The sequence below is a fragment of the Schistocerca americana genome, chromosome 4 (assembly GCF_021461395.2).
Source record: "Schistocerca americana isolate TAMUIC-IGC-003095 chromosome 4, iqSchAmer2.1, whole genome shotgun sequence".
Classification (NCBI taxonomy): Eukaryota; Metazoa; Arthropoda; class Insecta; order Orthoptera; family Acrididae; genus Schistocerca; species Schistocerca americana.
This window is the reverse complement of record NC_060122.1, coordinates 167,019,726-167,038,957: the sequence shown is the minus strand read 5'-3', so window position 1 is coordinate 167,038,957 and position 19,232 is coordinate 167,019,726. Positions and strand designations below refer to the sequence as shown.

General features: G+C 40.3%; 1 protein-coding gene across 1 annotated transcript in view; it reads right to left on the bottom strand.

Moving 5' to 3' along the window:
• Positions 1–19,232, bottom strand: part of LOC124613331 (PC-esterase domain-containing protein 1A-like) — a 190,905-nt gene that overhangs the window by 132,100 nt on the left and 39,573 nt on the right. The window contains exon 4 of the mRNA XM_047142027.1: positions 10,337–10,487. Within this exon, the coding sequence (XP_046997983.1) occupies positions 10,337–10,487 (151 nt within the window). The remainder of the gene's footprint in view (positions 1–10,336; positions 10,488–19,232) is intronic.

Below are 19,232 nucleotides of genomic sequence, written 5' to 3'. Positions count from 1 at the left end.
CGCAGAAAGCCCATATATGTGTTCGTACATGTAAAACATTAAAAGATCTTAGATTATGTTATAAAAGACACAAGACATGAGAGGATACTTCAAGAATGTCGGAATTTCGTGAACCATACTAAAATGCATAATTCTGCTTAAAATGCACACTCGTATGTAAATTTTCTTGGAGTACCAGTACTTTATTATCTCATGTTTGGTTCTTTATTATGGCATAATGCCATATGTGCACTTGAAATGCAGCGAACAGTTGAAACTAGCCAATAGTGTGAAATTAAATACTTTGTTTCAAATAAATTGACTGCCTCAGAAGAAAAGATTAATGAAAGCCAAATCTCTTTAGCAAACTGGCAAAAATAACTTCATTGTTCTGCAAGGCGATTAAGCCTGACTGTCAGAAAGGTGGAAGTAATATCTGAAACTAGTAACATAATTTGGCCTTCCATAATTATGTGAATGTATTTTAATTCATTTGATAGCTCCCGGCCACAAAAATCCGTTTTGTTATCATTTAACGTGAGAGCAATAAACGAAGAGGAAACAACAAAATCACTGAATGTAAACACAGGTCACGTGGAGACGACCCACCTCCCCACCACAACTCAGCCTGCTCTGTGCATCAGCCCCAGATATACTATTATTTCCCAACATGGGCAATATTAAGTAGTGGCGCCCGGCCACACTTCTGTAACCAGAAGCGGGAGAAGGTACTACTCATACGCGACTCAACTACATATGCGCAAGAACCCGCCCGCAACTGCTCAAATGAATCTAATTAAAACAGTTGTCACATCACGCTCATCGGAGGCAATTTGTTGTTATGAAGCATTGCAGTCTTCCTAAAGCCTTTGACAAACTTTTCTGTTGGCAGACGCTTGTATGAGCACTGTTTTGTTGTATGGCACATTTCCCTTGCAACTTAAGTTTTATTTTCATCCCCCCCCCCCCCCCCCCCCCCCCGATCACGCTTTGTTGCTGCAGTATTATTCTGCAGTAGCGGGATACAGTAATATCCTTATATCCTTTGTTAGAGTATTGGTTCTTACCAGTCAAAATCACAAATATTTAACTGAAAACTAAAACAATGATAAATTCATGGAATTCTAAAAATTCCCGGGTTTTTCTCGGTTTTCTCCCGGATGAAAAAATTCCCGGGTTTTTCTCAGATCTCCCTGTTGTCTCAGGTTGTATACACCCTGATAATCTTTGAGCAACCACAATCTATAATTGCCTGAGAAGCTTTCAAAAAGTCCCATCCAAGAATGACATCATGAGTACACTCTTGTAAGACGATGAATTCTACGGGCCGTGTATGGTCACTTATAGCCACACAAATGACACATCTTCCTGTATATTTTACATATTTCCCATCAGCCACCTTCAACAGAGATATTTTGTTGTCGACAAATACGGTTTTCTGCAACTGGCGATGGTACTTCTCCGAAATGACTGAATATGATGCATTGTCTCGATATACTGGCATCATTTTATGAAGTCGTCTGCTGTCGAAACCTTCTTCAGGAGTAGGGCTTGATACATGTCTTCAGCAACACCCTTCATGAGATGTGCAACCTTATCTTCCTCCTTCACTCTATGATCCACTATTTTACACAGCTCCAAGACATCTTGAATGTAGGATGCTGTAGTTTCTCCTGGACGCTGTGCCTTGCATTTTAATTTATCTTCAGCCTTGTACTTCTGTCATTGTGTGTCACCGAAATACTTGGGCAATTCTGGCTGGAATACATCTCAGCTTGTGAACTTCTCATTGTTCTCATACCATCGGTTGGCAGTGCCCTCCAAGTAGAAAAATACGTTCACCGAACACACGGTGTCATCCCACTTGTTAAATTTGGCTACACGCTCACATACCTTCAGCCACTTGTTTGGATCTTGGCCATCGTCACCAGAGAACCCGGAAGGATGTCTCATGAAGTGGAACACAGTTGCTGTCATTGTAATGTCCTCTTCTTCTGCTGTCTCTGGTGGATTGTGATCTGTTGAATATGGCTCGAACTCGAGTTTCTCACCACGTAAATGGCAGCTCTGTCGTGGCCTGATGGGAGCCACTGTGTCCTCGATAATATGCCCTATCACAAGTTCCAATACCCAGCGCCTCCACCAGAATAATGTCACGTAGAAGAAGGAGTAATTAGATGAACGACGAACACTAACTTTACTTAATGAAGGCTCATTCGGCACTTGCACATATAAAAGCGTGGAGTGAACTGCCTCCGGCCAGAACGTATACGGTATATATATGGTTACAGAACATTCCAGTACAATGATTCTTGACATTTGTGGATACTTCTAGAATGTATTCGAACCAAATACAGAAATTAAAATTTCACAGTTCAGGTGAGTTTTGAACTCACGGCCCTCCATGCAACAGTCTAGTATCATAACGACTACACTACAGTGACTGTGCTACTCAGATTCTTTTGTGACAATATAAATAGAACCAAACTTCAGAAATGCCCTTAAGATTATAAAATCTAGAAGATCATAATGGAACACTATGTTGCTTTAGAATGTTTTAACCCTACAATGCATGGTGATGCATATACGCATTGTCACTCAGTTTCCACCGGCATTATATTTAAGGCTCTATCCTCACAGCAGTGGTACATTGCTGAATCACCACTTTCAATTTTTGCTTTCAATATTGCTAATTTTCATAATGTCAGTTTTTTGTGCAGTGTAATCTTTGGTACTGACATTGTACAATCTTAGTGTTGAGTACTGAGTGTTTGAATAATCAATAATCATTGTAGCAGCCGAAGGTAAGCACGAAAACGATATTTTTCGATACGCTAATTTGTGTGTTTTATGTACACACAAGTCTGAATCTGCTATGCTTCAAACCAGGATATTCGTGAGCTTTCACAATTGCTTCTTATAGATTAATAAACTATTGTATAAAATGAACCAAGAGACCCTTGCACCCTGCTACTTTGGTGGATCAGACAGAGCTGATTGTCATTAGTCATCACCTTTCTATTATGGAGAACGTCAACTACAATGAGTTAAGGAAATGTTACCAGTGGACAAAGAGCTTCTATAAATTAGGACTGGGCTTGATTTTCGGGCAGCCCTAATGTCCCAAATGTGCAGGGTAGCTTTCTGATAAATACAGAAACATTGCCTGTGGAAAGTATATATAATTTGCGGATGGAACTTCCTCTTCACATTTTTTTGTTTGGGAAATGATTAAGGCAATAAAAATTATTGCATGTGCTGAAATGCTAAGTAAGTTGATAAAGCTGACACTGATAAAGTTCTTGCAACTGGGATGCACAATCACACATGTCAGGGCAGTTTTGTAAATTAGGGGACAATATTCATACTTTTATTTTCAATTCCCATTCAGGTTTCTAGCCTATAATCACAAGCAAAAGGCACTGCCCACAGTACTGTCAGAGTTATATTCATTTATTACAAATATAGGCACTTCTTTATCTCTCTTACAAAATTTGTCTTTTTGTGGAGATTTGAACCTCATAGCACAGAGGCTTCAGAAATTGTAAGCATGTCTCCTGGAGACATATACACAAGATTCTTCATTGAGTCAAAAGTTTTCTATTGTACTCAATGAAAGCAACATGTCACCACCTTCCTGCCCCCATTTCTTTGAGCATATCCACTGAGGTACTGTCTAGACCTGAGGATTTACAGTTTTTCAGATGCTGAATTGCATTTGCTATTTCACTGCGTAAGATTGTAGGTTCTGATGTAAGTTACTCAACTGCTTTACTGTCTGTACTGTAGCAAATTCCAGAATACAACATTTCACAATACTGTTGCCACATCACAAACAACGTCTTCATTGTCTCTGCTACAACTGCCGTTCTCACCAGCCACATACAACAATTAAATTCACTGCTAATGCTGTTCAATTACTTGAAGAGATCATGTACTTGATAGTGGTTATAATACTGCTCTATCTCATCACAGATACAATTAATGACGTGTGACCAACCCTTTCTACTGTTTATTTCTCTGGACAGGTTCTTACAAGGTGGCCACTTACTGGCTGATTCAATTTCCCTGATTTTTCCAGGACTTTAGTACACAGTTCCCAAATAGTCTTTTGGGGGTGGACACTGAATGTTGAGCATGCTTTAAATATTCAGTATTTTTATTGTCCTTTGTTTAAAAAATGCTGGTTTTATATGTTAATGGACAACTGAAAGTATCTAATATACTCAGCCAAACTGACATTTCAATGTACCACCAAATGGCAATGGAAACTGCAATTCATTGGATAAAGCACAACAATATTCCAGATATGAAGCACATACATTTTAAACCGTTCCCTGAAATAAGATTAAATTAAATGATTTGGCCATCAAAAATTGTGATAAAAATTGAAAATAGTACATTTATTTGTTGTGTGCAAACAGTCAGGGAATGAAATACAAATAAATTTTAACTAATGACCTACAACTTAAATAAAAAATAGTGGCAAAATACTTACAATTTAATGCAAATCCAAAATTCACCCTTTTGGAAGACTTTTTGTGAAATGGTGTTTAATAACCTGATCTCACATTTGATGATGCGGAAAGTGTAGTTCAAACAATGGAAAATCCAGAGAGGAATGTAACAATATTATGAAAGGATAGTTGCTACTCGCCATGTAGCATCTCTGCTACACAGAAAGTGTAGTTCCTTATATTTTACTGTTACGCAAATGATGATTCAATCGAACAATATACTAGTCACATTGACACACCTGTAACTCTATTATATTTAATAATCTTCCGCATATGCTAATTTAAAGCAAAACTTGGGCACTATTTTAAAATTACAAAAAATGCTATATAAGTCTCAAACATACCAAACTATACATAAGAAAGTTTTATGTGGCACTATCTGTTAAGATCTTGCATTTTCTCTTAAGTGCTACTTCCCTTTCAGTATCTGTTAATAATTTTAACTTTTTCATTGCAAGATGTCTAACTTCTTCAGCAGATTTCTTCTGGCACTCTGCCTTTTCCTTTGATTCTCTTTTTTCTCCTTATTCAGCAATTCCGCATAATAAAAATGAGCACTGTTCACTGCATTTATCAATCATTTCTTCAAAAACCTGCCACTGAGCAATCAGTGTTCTTTCTTTTTTATGTTCTATGGTGCCTTCCGAATTCACAGAAAACCTCTGTCCCAATGATGCATTCCCATGAGAAAATATGGAAATAAATCTTACCAAAGATCTTAGACCAAGAAATTCCTCCTCCCCAAATGAGCTTAAAAGTTTGATGCAGTGGTGATCCAATTTACTTTTCTTTTGTTTGTACATGGACATTTCTTCTTTGATTATTGGTAGTGAAATAAACTCCTTAAATTGATGCTTAGCATTATCAGCCTGTTTTCAAGAAAACCATTCTTTCTCAACCAGACACTGAAGGAATAAGTGTAAATGAGCAGTTGCTACTGCTGATTTGAGCGCCACAAAATTTGGATGAAATTGCCTTCATCAAAGGAAATTATAATGGCATCTTCTCCATTAACTTCTGTAAGAGTATCTTCACACAGGTTGACCAGTCATTTTCGAACTGTAGCATATGTAAATCAGTGATGCCTTTACCCTTGCTTTCTCATTTTTTGCTGCAAAACCGAGATGAATACTTTTTGAGGGAACAAACTTATCTTTCCTTGTCAGGTCAACTGAGGGAAAAGGAGATACACTGTTCGAAACACTTTCTTTTATGAAACATTCCATAAAAATCTTCACAATGTTTGCCAACACACCATAAAGATATGGAGTTTACAGCACTTCACTTTGAACTTTCTTAAAAATGTTTCAAAGTGTGAAGCAATGGATATAAAAATGCCAATTTTGCGCCAAGTAATTTATCTTGGATGTGCTCCGAACTACTTTGAAACTGTGTCTGGTACCTGGTACATTGTCATTCTCAAAACCACTTGTAACAAATACTGATAAATTTGCCAAGATATGAATAGCTCACTCAGCTACAGTAGCGCAGTTCAAACATTGTAGTGTCTTTTACGTGAAAGATGTATGACATTACAACAGTGCACAGTTTTCACATTACACACTGTTGTTGTTGTGGTCTTCAGTCCTGAGACTGGTTTGATGCAGCTCTCCATGCTACTCTATCCTGTGCAAGCTTTTTCATCTCCCAGTACTTACTGCAACCTACATCCTTCTGAATCTGCTTAGTGTATTCATCTCTTGGTCTCCCTCTACGATTTTTACCCTCCACGCTGCCCTCCAATACTAAATTGGTGATCCCTTGATGCCTCAGAACATGTCCTACCAACCGATCCCTTCTTCTGGTCAAGTTGTGCCACAAACTTCTCTTCTCCCCAATCCTATTCAATACTTCCTCATTAGTTATGTGATCTACCCATCTAATCTTCAGCATTCTTCTGTAGCACCACATTTCGAAAGCTTCTATTCTCTTCTTGTCCAAACTATTTATCATCCATGTTTCACTTCCATACATGGCTACACTCCATACGAATACTTTCAGAAATGACTTCCTGACACTTAAATCAATACTGGATGTTAACAAATTTCTCTTCTTCAGAAACGCTTTCCTTGCCATTGCCAGCCTACATTTTATATCCTCTCTACTTCGACCATCATCAGTTATTTTGCTCCCCAAATAGCAAAACTCCTTTACTACTTTAAGTGCCTCATTTCCTAATCTAATTCCCTCAGCATCACCCGACTTAATTAGACTACTTCCATTATCCTTGTTTTGCTTTTGTTGATGTTCATCTTATATCCTCCTTTCAAGACACTGTCCATTCCATTCAACTGCTCTTCCAAGTCCTTTGCTGTCTCTGACAGAATTACAATGTCATCGGCGAACCTCAAAGTTTTTATTTCTTCTCCATGAATTTTAATACCTACTCCGAATTTTTCTTTTGTTTCCTTTACTGCTTGCTCAATATACAGATTGAACAACATCGGGGAGAGGCTACAACCCTGTCTTACTCCCTTCCCAACCACTGCTTCCCTTTCATGTCCCTCGACTCTTATAACTGCCATCTGGTTTCTGTACAAATTGTAAATAGCCTTTCGCTCCCTGTATTTTACCCTTGCCACCTTTAGAATTTGAAAGAGAGTATTCCAGTCAACATTGTCAAAAGCTTTCTCTAAGTCTACAAATGCTAGAAACGTAGGTTTGCCTTTCCTTAATCTTTCTTCTAAGATAAGTCGTAAGGTCAGTATTGCCTCACGTGTTCCAGTGTTTCTACGGAATCCAAACTGATCTTCCCCAAGGTTGGCTTCTACTAGTTTTTCCATTCGTCTGTAAAGAATTCGTGTTAGTATTTTGCAGCTGTGACTTATTAAGCTGATAGTTCGGTAATTTTCACATCTGTCAACACCTGCTTTCTTTGGGATTGGAATTATTATATTCTTCTTGAAGTCTGAGGGTATTTCGCCTGTCTCATACATCTTCCTCACCAGATGGTAGAGTTTTGTCAGGACTGGCTCTCCCACGGCCGTCAGTAGTTCCAATGGAATATTGTCTACTCCAGGGGCTTTGTTTCGACTCAGGTCTTTCAGTGCTCCGTCAAACTCTTCACGCAGTATCATATCTCCCATTTCATTTTCATCTACATCCTCTTCCATTTCCATAATATTGTCCTCAAATACATCGCCCTTGTATAGACCCTCTATATACTCCTTCCACCTTTCTGCTTTCCCTTCTTTGCTTAGAACTGGGTTTCCATCTGAGCTCTTGATATTCATACAAGTCGTTCTCTTATCTCCAAAGGTCTCTTTAATTTTCCTGTAGGCAGTATCCATCTTACCCCTAGTGAGATAGGCCTCTACAACCTTACATTTGTCCTCTAGCCATCCCTGCTTAGCCATTTTGCACTTCCTGTCGATCTCATTTTTGAGACGTTTGTATTCCTTTTTGCCTGTTTCACTTACTGCATTTTTATATTTTCTCCTTTCATCAATTAAATTCAATATTTCTTCTGTTACCCAAGGATTTCTACTAGCCCTCGTCTTTTTACCGACTTGATCCTCTGCTGCCTTCACTACTTCATCCCTCAAAGCTACCCATTCATCTTCTACTGTATTTATTTCCCCCATTCCTGTCAATTGCTCCCTTATGCTCTCCCTGAATCTCTGTACAACCTCTGGTTCTTTTAGTTTATCCAGGTCCCATCTCCTTAAATTCCCACCTTTTTGCAGTTTCTTCAGTTTTAATTTACAGGTCATAACCAATAGATTGTGGTCAGAGTCCACATCTGCCCCTGGAAATGTCTTACAATTTAAAACCTGGTTCCTAAATCTCTGTCTTACCATTATATAATCTATCTGATACCTTTTAGTATCTCCAGGGTTCTTCCATGTATACAACCTTCTTTCATGATTCTTAAACCAAGTGTTAGTTATGATTATGTTGTGCTCTGTGCAAAATTCTACCAGGCGGCTTCCTCTTTCATTTCTGTCCCCCAATCCATAATCACCTACTATGTTTCCTTCTCTCCCTTTTCCTACACTCGAATTCCAGTCACCCATGCCTATTAAATTTTCGTCTCCCTTCACAATCTGAATAATTTCTTTTATTTCATCATACATTTCTTCAATTTCTTCGTCATCTGCAGAGCTAGTTGGCATATAAACTTGTACTACTGTAGTAGGTGTGGGCTTCGTATCTATCTTGGCCACAATAATGCGTTCACTATGCTGTTTGTAGTAGCTTACCCGCATTCCTATTTTCCTATTCATTATTAAACCTACTCCTGCATTACCCCTATTTGATTTTGTGTTTATAACCCTGTAGTCACCTGACCAGAAGTCTTGTTCCTCCTGCCACCGAACTTCACTAATTCCCACTATATCTAACTTCAACCTATCCATTTCCCTTTTTAAATTTTCTAACCTACCTGCCCGATTAAGGGATCTGACATTCCACGCTCCGATCCGTAGAACGCCAGTTTTCTTTCTCCCGATAACGACATCCTCTTGAGTAGTCCCCGCCCGGAGATCCGAATGGGGGACTATTTTACCTCCGGAATATTTTACCCAAGAGGACGCAATCATCATGTAATCATACAGTAAAGCTGCATGCCCTCGGGAAAAATTACGGCTGTAGTTTCCCCTTGCTTTCAGCCGTTCGCAGTACTGGCACGGCAAGGCCGTTTTGGTTATTGTTACAAGGCCAGATCAGTCAATCATCCAGACTGTTGCCCTTGCAACTACTGAAAAGGCTGCTGCCCCTCTTCAGGAACCACACGTTTGTCTGGCCTCTCAACAGATACCCCTCCGTTGTGGTTGCACCTATGGTACGGCTATCTGTATCGCTGAGGCACGCAAGCCTCCCCACCAACGGCAAGGTCCGTGGTTCATGGGGGGAAATCAGGAAATATCAGGTATTGTAAAGTACTGGGAAAAGTCACAAAAAAGTCAAGATTTTTTTGCATATTTCTGTAATTTCAGTGCGTAATGCACTGAAATTACAGAAATATGCAAAAAAATCTTGACTTTTTTGTGACTTTTCCCAGTACTTTACAATACCTGATATTTCCTGATTTCCAAGTTGAGTGGCCATCATATCATACAGTATCTGTCTTGATCCTGGATAGTGTGGATACCAGTTTTCTTCAATTAACTGTACTACTGACTATGATATCAAAGGATGATTAGCACTTTGCGGCCATTCTGATGTCAGAAGTAATGAGGAACTGGTCTCCTTCATTTGGTGCCTGTTTTTGATATTGGTACTTCCTTACCAACACTGATTTTGTGGAGTTTTGGTCTTATAAGCTGATCAAACTCCCACAGAGTTCTTTGTTTGTGACTCTTAGTTGTCCTTCTCTGCTCTCCTTGGTGGATTTTAACTTAATACTCATTTTTATGGACAACTGATTATGATCACTTCCACAGTCAGCTCTAGGAAAGGTCTAACAGTCTAAGACCTTTGTGTAATATATCTGAAAAATTCCAGTCTTATCGGTTCTCTTCCACATACACAACTATCTTTCATTATTCTTACACCAAGTATCTGTAATGATTTAATTGTGCTCTGTACCAAGGTCTACCACATGGCTTTCCCTTTCATTCCTTTCCTCCTGCCCATATTCTACTACTACTTTTCATTTTCTTTCTTTTTCTTCAGTAGAGTTGCAGTCCCCATCAGAATTAAATTTTCACCTCCCTCGAGATACTCAAACGCAAGCACGCATGCGCGCAACCCCCCCCCCCCCCCCCCCCCCCCTCCCACACACACACACACACACATGCCTGCATTCCTGAATAAATAGGAACAAAGACAAAAGGTAAAGACTGAGAGACATCAATTTTTGTTAACTCTTACAATACATGTATAAGAAATGGCCCCACCTGTTTTATGAGGAATCCACCCCTACACGATGCCGATATTGGCAGTGTTGTCATCCATATAACACAAGTTTGTTTTGGAAGGCATGACTTGAAGAGTCTCATTAGCTTCACCATGTTGTCTTTGTACTCAGGAACACCATTGGGTCCCCATCTGAGAAAAGATAAAATTCCATTTAAGATAACATATAACACCCAACTGAAAGTTCATTATGTAAAATCCTAAACAGCGAAACTTTTAAATATATTGTGGTCAATGACATGCAACTGATGGAGCAATGGCACATACAACAATTTCTAAGAACAATTTCAGTGAAGACTTGATTATCTGAACGTCTCTAATGTGGATTCGCGACTACCTGGATTGTCTGTCATGAGCAAATACTTCTGTAGTCTAGTCCGTGTGTGCACGGACATATTGTGCTGGCACTAGCTGCTCTGACCCTATGCGGCCTCTGCCTCATCCAAGTTTGGCACTGCTGTGCCATACCATGTGTGTGCTTATAAATGTCTAAGTGCAAGAGGGTGGTGTTATCACTTAAAGATAAAATTAACATTACTGATTCATAAAAAATGAAAAACTGGTCATCAGTTAGCTAATAACTATAGTGTAGGTACTTCTACGATATGTGATATTAAAAGAATTCTGATCTGATTTTGAAGTCAACCTGCAAACTTGATAGTGAAAAAAAAGTGATGAAGAAACTGAAAAATGAAGCTCTGTATTGTTGGTTTTTACAAAAACTGTCAAATGGGCAACCGATACCTGATCCTTTGCTCTGAGAAAAGGCATTACAGTAAAAAAAAAAAACACAGGAGGTAATGAATCATTCATGACAGCTAATGGATGTCAATACAGACTTATATCTCATTGTGGAAGTTATGGGTTGGACATACAAGGTGAAAAAATGTCAGCTGATGTAGATGCAACAAATCCTATTGGACATGGTATCAAAAAAAGAATTGGATGAAAATGTCTATGACTTGGACTTTGTTCACAACACTGATGAAACTGGATTATATATCTCATTGTGGAAGTTATGGGTTGGACATACAAGGTGAAAAAATGTCAGCTGATGTAGATGCAACAAATCCTATTGGACATGGTATCAAAAAAAGAATTGGATGAAAATGTCTATGACTTGGACTTTGTTCACAACACTGATGAAACTGGATTAAATTGTGTGCGGTATTGCCCACTCATTGCTTATAGAGTGCCTAAGGAATGCAGTGTTCTCGGAATGCTATACAACAATTCAAACGAATAACATTAGTAGTTTTATTTCTTAACTTTGATTACAGCAAATGTCACTAGCAAGAGGCGACAAGAAAACAGTAAAGTTCTTGCTATACATAAAGTCCTTGTAAGCACTTGATACGAATCACGACAATCTGATAGTGTAGTACTGATGTCCGTTGCAGTCTGGGGCAATCTGAGCCCCAAGGCTGGAATGAGCAGCACTTGTATTCACTTCTTGAAAGTAGTGCTCCTGGTGCGGCAAGGTCCAATTCCGTGCACCATCGGCCTACGTTTGCTCATCACCTTCTCTGGTTTTCTGTTCATCTTAGTTCTGGCACTTGTGGTTATGCCAGAACAAATTGGAAGTCATTACCATCAAAATCTTTAGCATCTCGGGGAAAGAGTTCAGCTCCAGGATGTAAAACTAGAAAAGGGTGAGTAGCAATCAGCTTGAGCAAACACAATCAAGATCCATAAAATGCCTTTGCACCTCATCAGAAATACTAAAAATTCCAGACCCTTGAAAAATATCAGGGTTCCCTTAGTTTACAAAAACCAAAAAAGTGCATTTATGAGTACTGAAATATTCACTGACTAGTATGACAACACTTTTATCACTGGAGTAAAAAAAGTTTAAAACAAAACTGGTAAATATAGGAAAGTCCTAGTTTACTGGATAACTCACCAACCCATCATTAGGCTCAACCATTAGAGACAGAAAATTGAATGTTTGCAGTAAAATTTTTGCAGCCTAATGTGACATCCCTGCTACAGCTAATGGATCATAGAACTGAAACATTAAAATGACTTTACAGAAAACAGCCTTTATGTACATAGTGATCTGTTGATGCAGATAACACAGAAGTTGTTTTCAAGCAACTGAATGAAAAGGAGTGTTATTACATGGTTGTAGATGCATGGGATTTGACTGAAAGGAATGAACAATGTTCAGAACAGAGTGCCAAGACACAAGTACAAAAATTCAACAACAGCGGAATATTCTTTTTTGGAGGATATAAATGAGCTAATGACACATATACAAATATGCCATGAATGTGATGCCAGTGGTATGAAAGAGTTGTGGCAGTAATTATCATGGATGACGAAATGGTTGAAAACATATTGCAGGCAAATGAACAGTAGGGAATGAAAGAAGATGAAACAGAAGAACATGCAGATGCTGAAAATAATGCAAGACCATCTCATGCAGAAGCATTGAGGTCATGGGCACATCCAAACAAAACAGCTCCTTACTATTGTTCTGTCACACTTCCAAGTTTAATCAACTCATTCCACTGAATCCAGACAACTATCACATACACACCACTTCATTGCCAAGACTTATGTCTGTGGTGGAGGGTCTTATGACTGCTTGGTACTAGTTCTAAATCATCTGGAGCACACCGAAATGACCAGTGTGTTCTTTTAAAGCAGTGACTAATCTTATGACAACAGCAAAATATTTGGGGTAAGTCTTAGTGTATATCAAAAACATGAACTAATGGGAAATGGAGGTTGTGTATATGTCACAGCAGACAAGAAACTCAAATCCACTGATATAGAAATTGAACTTGCATGCAAGATTGTGGACAAAATAGAAACTTTCTATAGACCATCAGGCTCATCCCTAGATGTAGCTGAAAACTTCAGAAAAATCTTCAGCTAGCTCAAACACATGCTGTAATCATACTGTCATAATTGGAAGAGATTTAAATAATCCAACAATCATTTGGGATAATTAAGATATTTGTTACTGGTGGGTGTGACCAGACATCCGGCAAAATAATGCTACATTTCTTCTCTGAAAAATACCAAAAAGTTATTGTTTGGAAGCTCACTCATGACAGTAATAGATCTAATGGCAACAAAGACTTGACCTCTTTAAGACATTCACACTGAACGTTGCTATAGCAAGAACAAACACGATTTGTGGAACATAGTACTTTATAGAGCAACAGGTAAGATACAGTAAAGTACAGGTTATATGTAGCACTGAACACACTAACTGGACAACAGTAATACAGATTATAGAACAGGCTAAGCACTCATCTGTGATCGCTTTAATAAAACTGTTTCTTTGGCAGCTCACCACAGTGCACCAGGGGGTCAGCCTAGGTGGCCTCTATAAGCAGGCTTGTGAACTGTATGAATGCGCCATCTCTGAAATCGCGCACTTCATGAGTGAAAGTAAATCACTCCTCCATTTTAGGGGTGGGAAAACCACATACATACCTAAAAACATTAGGCACAGAAAAATACATGGTACAGAAAAAATGCATGGTATAAAAATAAAAAGCACTTGTAGTGAAAAAGCATGGGTACAAAAAAGGCATTAGTACTGAAAAAGCACTGGTATCATGAAAAACAAGCACTGATCTTACAAGACACTGGGATTATGAGTCACAGAAAACACCAATGACAGCACTGACATCTATTCCATCGCCCGATGGCAGCGGCCGCTGCAGCAAGTGGCAGGCAGCCACTGATGAGTAGGGGCAGAAGTGATGAGGGGGTGGGGTGGTGCACCATTCCTACTCTTATGAGAGGCCATAGGCCAGGACCGGGGACAGTGGCTCCATAGCGATGTCCTAGTCGAGGTCAGCTGTCGGCACCAGAAGCGTCAGCAGGGGAATCAGTGAAGATGCCCACACAGGACCCAGCACAGAAGGTGGCAGTGGTAACTGAGGAGTGGGAGTGGAGGAAGGAACCCCATGCAGCAATCTGCCAGGTAGCGACCCCTACTGCGGGGTAGGGGCTGGGGAGGTGGAACAGATCCTGCCATGCATGGCCGCAGCTGGTCGAAGTGACAGGACTCCACCATTCAGGAGTGTGGACAACGCACAAGCGCTGGCCCTGGCGACACTCGATGATGGCAGGAACCCAGTGCAGCCGGCAGCCAAAACCATGGGTGCAGGCAGGCAGTGATGCCACTGGACGTGGCAGCAGGTGAAGGAGGGTCCGTGGTTGGTGTCCAAGTAGCAACTCCACCGGGATCAGAGTGAAATAGTATGAACTCAAAAAGTAGTCTAAAGCAGCCTTCAATTGCAAAAATCATAGACAGGGCCAAAATAGTGACTGATGTGGATGTGGACGAACAACATGCCTTATAGGGAAACTTGGAATAGGCATCCACTGCAATGAGGCAATACTGATTTAAGAAGCGCCCAGCAAAATCAACATTCAGATGCTCCCACAGGCACTGCGGTGTCAGCCAATGGGAAAAAGATACCTGCAGGTCTGTGTGCTGCTGAACCCAGTGAGTGCAAGTGACGATAATCCATGTAATGTCTCCATCTATCCCAGCCATTACACTTGTTGGCGGGCCAAAGCTTTGCTGCAAGAGGTCCCCCGATGACTGACATGCAGAAGCCACAGAACATTAAGGCGATAGGAAGTGGGAATCACGACCTGGTGAGCAGTGTCTTCCACAGCTAACAGAAGAACCCTGTCAAATACAGAGAGATGGTGCTGGAGGGAAAAGCAGTTATGCAAGGGATCTGAGGCATAGCCCAGGGTTTTTCCAGCCAATCATGCTGTACTAAAGAGAGGACCCAATTAAGTACAGGATTCGCAGCGACAACCGATGCTATCATGGCACTAGTGATGGGAAATTCATCGACTGCATTCTGGTTTTCAATATCTGAATAGAAACAAAGCAACTTGTCCTGATGGAATGCCAATTCTAGCCCAATTTAAAGGTGAGACACGGCATCAGTGTTGGTGTGTTATACCATCAGCCGGTAATGGATCTGATAATGATAATGGGGGAGGAAGAGAGCCCACCTCTGCAAACAATGTGCTGCCTTGTCTGACATGGAAGGTGAAGTGCTAAAAAGAGCAATCAATGGCTTGTGATCTGTGATTAAATGGAACTTAGAACAAAGTGAGAAGATGTGACATTTACTGAGGATTAATACCATCCCTAAGGCCTCCTTTTCAATCTGCTTACTTGTGCACCAACACCACACCAGGCCTGTGCTGAGAGGTATCTGTGGCCAACACGAGATTCTGATCCAGCTGAAAAGCAGCCAGATGCATTGAGAAGATATGACATTTACTGAGGATGAATACCATCCCTAAGGCCTCCTTTTCAATCTGCTTACTTGTGCACCAACACCACACCAGGCCTGTGCTGAGAGGTATCTGGCCAACACGAGATTCTGATCCAGCTGAAAAGCAGCCAGATGCAGGGCCGACTGAAGGTCAGATTTAAGCAAGGCAAATGCTCAGGCACAAGCTGAGGACCAGATAAATACACGTGCAGGGGCTGAGCAACAGTGGATGCATCTGGTAAAAATGTATGGTGGTAAGCAACTTTACCTAGAAACACCTGCAGTTCCTTAATGGAGGACGGCCGCGGCGAACCCACGATTGCATCAACATGGTGACACAATGGCTTGACCCCTGTGTGAGAAATGCCAAAACCTAGGTACTCAATTGATGGCTGAAAACATTGAGATTTGGCAAGATTGCACTTGAGACCCACATATTGCAAAACAGAAAACAATGATTGGAGATTTCTAAGGTGGTCTTAGGTGGAAGAACACAAAACAATTATATCATCAAGGTAATTTATGCCGCCAGGCACAGAGAATGTCAACTGTTTTAAAAAATGTGGAAAAGGGGCATGCCAGTGATTCCAAAAGGCAAGCATTGATATTGGAATAGGCAGAAAGGTGTACTGACAACAAGAAGGCACCTTGTGGTCTCATACAAGGGGAGCTCGAGATACTCTTCGGACAAATCAGTCTTGGAAAAGTACTGACCACCTGATAATTTTGCAAGCAAGATGTGAGGGCAGGGCAAAGGTTATGCATCTATCATGGACTGTGTACAAATCGTGTCACTGAAGATGCTGCAGAGACAAAGCATACCCATCGGCTTCTGGTGTAGCCCATTCACTGGAAGAAATAGGCTGAATGACAATGAACGACATCAAACTGTTGAATTTGGCCTTGGCAGTGTTGTGCAATGTGACAGGCACCTGCCACACTCAAACAAAAGGAGGGCGGGTGGCCTTTTTCATGATAATGTGAGCCTCGAAACCAGTAACAGAACTGAGTCCAGGGGAAAATAGAGATGAAAATTCAGGGCACAGGGACTCCAGTTGCTGATGTGGAACTTGATGTAACACTAGATTTAACTCATTAGCAAAGTAGAGACCGAAAGTGTTAAACGCACCTAACCCAAACTGGTCTGCCAAATGGGAAGGATCAACAACAAGGATGATGAGAGGGTGAACACCAGATTTGTGAGACACAGGAGTGAAAAACTGACCTAGAATCGGAATTTGCTGTTCATTGTAGCTAATCCTCTTTCATGAACCCTGGGTGAGGAGAGTGGAGCGCAAGTCCACGTATATCTGCGCATTTACTAAAGACAAAGCAGCTCCTGTGTCCAATTGCATTTTTAGCAGTTTATAAGAAGTACGCAAGTCAATAAACAAAATATTTGGGGAGTCAGTCATTGTAAAGATATAATTTATGTCCACTGGTACTAATGTGTCTTCCACATCTGAAGAAGAGTTATAACTGATGCAATGTGGCTTTTCTTTGAACACTCGTTGCAAACAGCCCCAATGCTTAGGGAAATCAGCACGCTCATGCTGGATGAAGCAGTACAACCAAGATGGAAGAGGGCACATGGCCACTGTTGTGACACATCCTGTTTCTGCTGTGACCGTAACCAATGCTGCCACATGTGACGGTGAGTCGAAGGTTGTACTGCTGTAATGGCTTCCCCGTCATCCTGAACACTTGCAGTGTGCCACCAGGGGTTGACTGAGTAACTTCTAACACCTCCCCCAACGCAGCAATCTGATCGCCTGTGGCTCATGGCACTTCAAAAATTCTGCAGCCCAGGCTTTGTAAGATTGATCTGGGCATTTCTGACAATGGTAAAATTCTACACATTCCACAAAGACATCCATTCCGTCACAGTACTATATTGAGAGAAGCTTGTACAATTCATCAAATAAGCTGGCTGGTTTTTGCAAAGGTGCAAGTTGGCACAAAAAAGATAAATGTGTGGCGAGAGCCAGAAAAGAAAGAAAGCCCTACACAGGTCTGCATCGCCCTCGCGAAAAACCTGGAAATATTGGTGTAACCATGTCTCATAGGATTCTCAATTTTCAGCTGATTCGTCATAGGCCAGAAAAGGTGACAGCTGCACTGATGGGAGAGTAACTTGTATGAACACGCAGATACCCCTTGACTGAGAGTGGTGGTGAGAGCCTGCTGTTGTTCTGTGAAAGCTTGCTGCTGGGTAATGATACATTGGAGCATTTCTTCCATCAAGGATGTTCATCATGTAACTTAGCACCGACACTAACATGCACAGAAAACTTAATCCCATCCTCGTCACCTTGTCTGCCACAGCCAGAACAAACATAATTTGTAGAACAGAGTACTTTATAGAGCAACACACAGGATAGAATGAAGAACAGGTTGTGCACAGCACTGAACACACTGACTGGACAATAGTAATACAGGTTCTACAACAGGCTGAGCACTCGTTTCTGATCACTTAAATAATACTGTTTCTTTGGCAGTTCACTAAGGTGCACCAGGGGTGTGACCGAGGTGGCCTCTAAAAGTGGGCCTGTGAACTGCATGGACACGCGATCTGTGAAATCGCACACACAGTGAGTGGAGGTAAATCAAAAGTGTATAGTGATACATATATGATGTTAATTATCTTTTTGGTATCTATTTCTGTTTTCTGTGTTCCACAAGCAATGCAGAGATCAAGCAAAAGCTGATAGCTGTTCTTTGTGTGGCAGTGGAATCTCACGTCACTGGATTAAATCTTCACTGAGTTGACAGCCATCTACTGCAAGGAGCAGCCCAAGGCTATGCAAACTCTCTTCTGATGATTATTAATAAGTGCACATTGTAAAATTAGTAATGTTATTGTTAGTGTTGTAATCAGGTGTTTCTAGCCATAATACAGTTCACATATAGTTCTTACATAAAATTTTTAAATACCTTACATGGCATTATCTTGCACTCTGTAGTGATAATAAAACAGCTTGAAGTATTTGTGAGAATATTCCTGGAGTTGAGACTATTTCTGAAAGTGTATAATATCTTTGGTTCTTGAAGTAGACCGATGAAACATGGTTTTCACTTAATAATAAATGTTTTTAAAGAACTGTACAAATTGTATTGGAAAGTGAGTGAAACCTATTTACTGTACTTAACTGAAAAATTTACAGAGTATATTAAAGTGGAAAACATTAAAAGTTATGTTGGACTGATGACACAAAATCCAGAGATCCAGTATACATAGATGAGTTCTCTATTAAAACTTGGTAATTGGTTGCCAAAACACTGCTGTAATCAACAGCTGAAAATGATGACTTCATTGTGAAATTCAAATAAAAAGTCATTATACGTTATCGCCCCTATTGTATCTGAAGAAGACAAACCTGAAAACTAATAGATGACCCATAAACATACATAGGGGTCATTCCATGTCAAGCGGCCTAAATTTAGACAAGCTCCCCAGCTGATCATCTCCAATTTTGGTGAAATTTTTACTGGATGTGCATATAGACCTTACATGAAGCACTGCCAAATTACAGCTTCATAAGTAGTACGGTGGGGCCACTTTTTTGTAAAGGCTTGTTTTTTAACTGAAATGGATAAATGATCAACT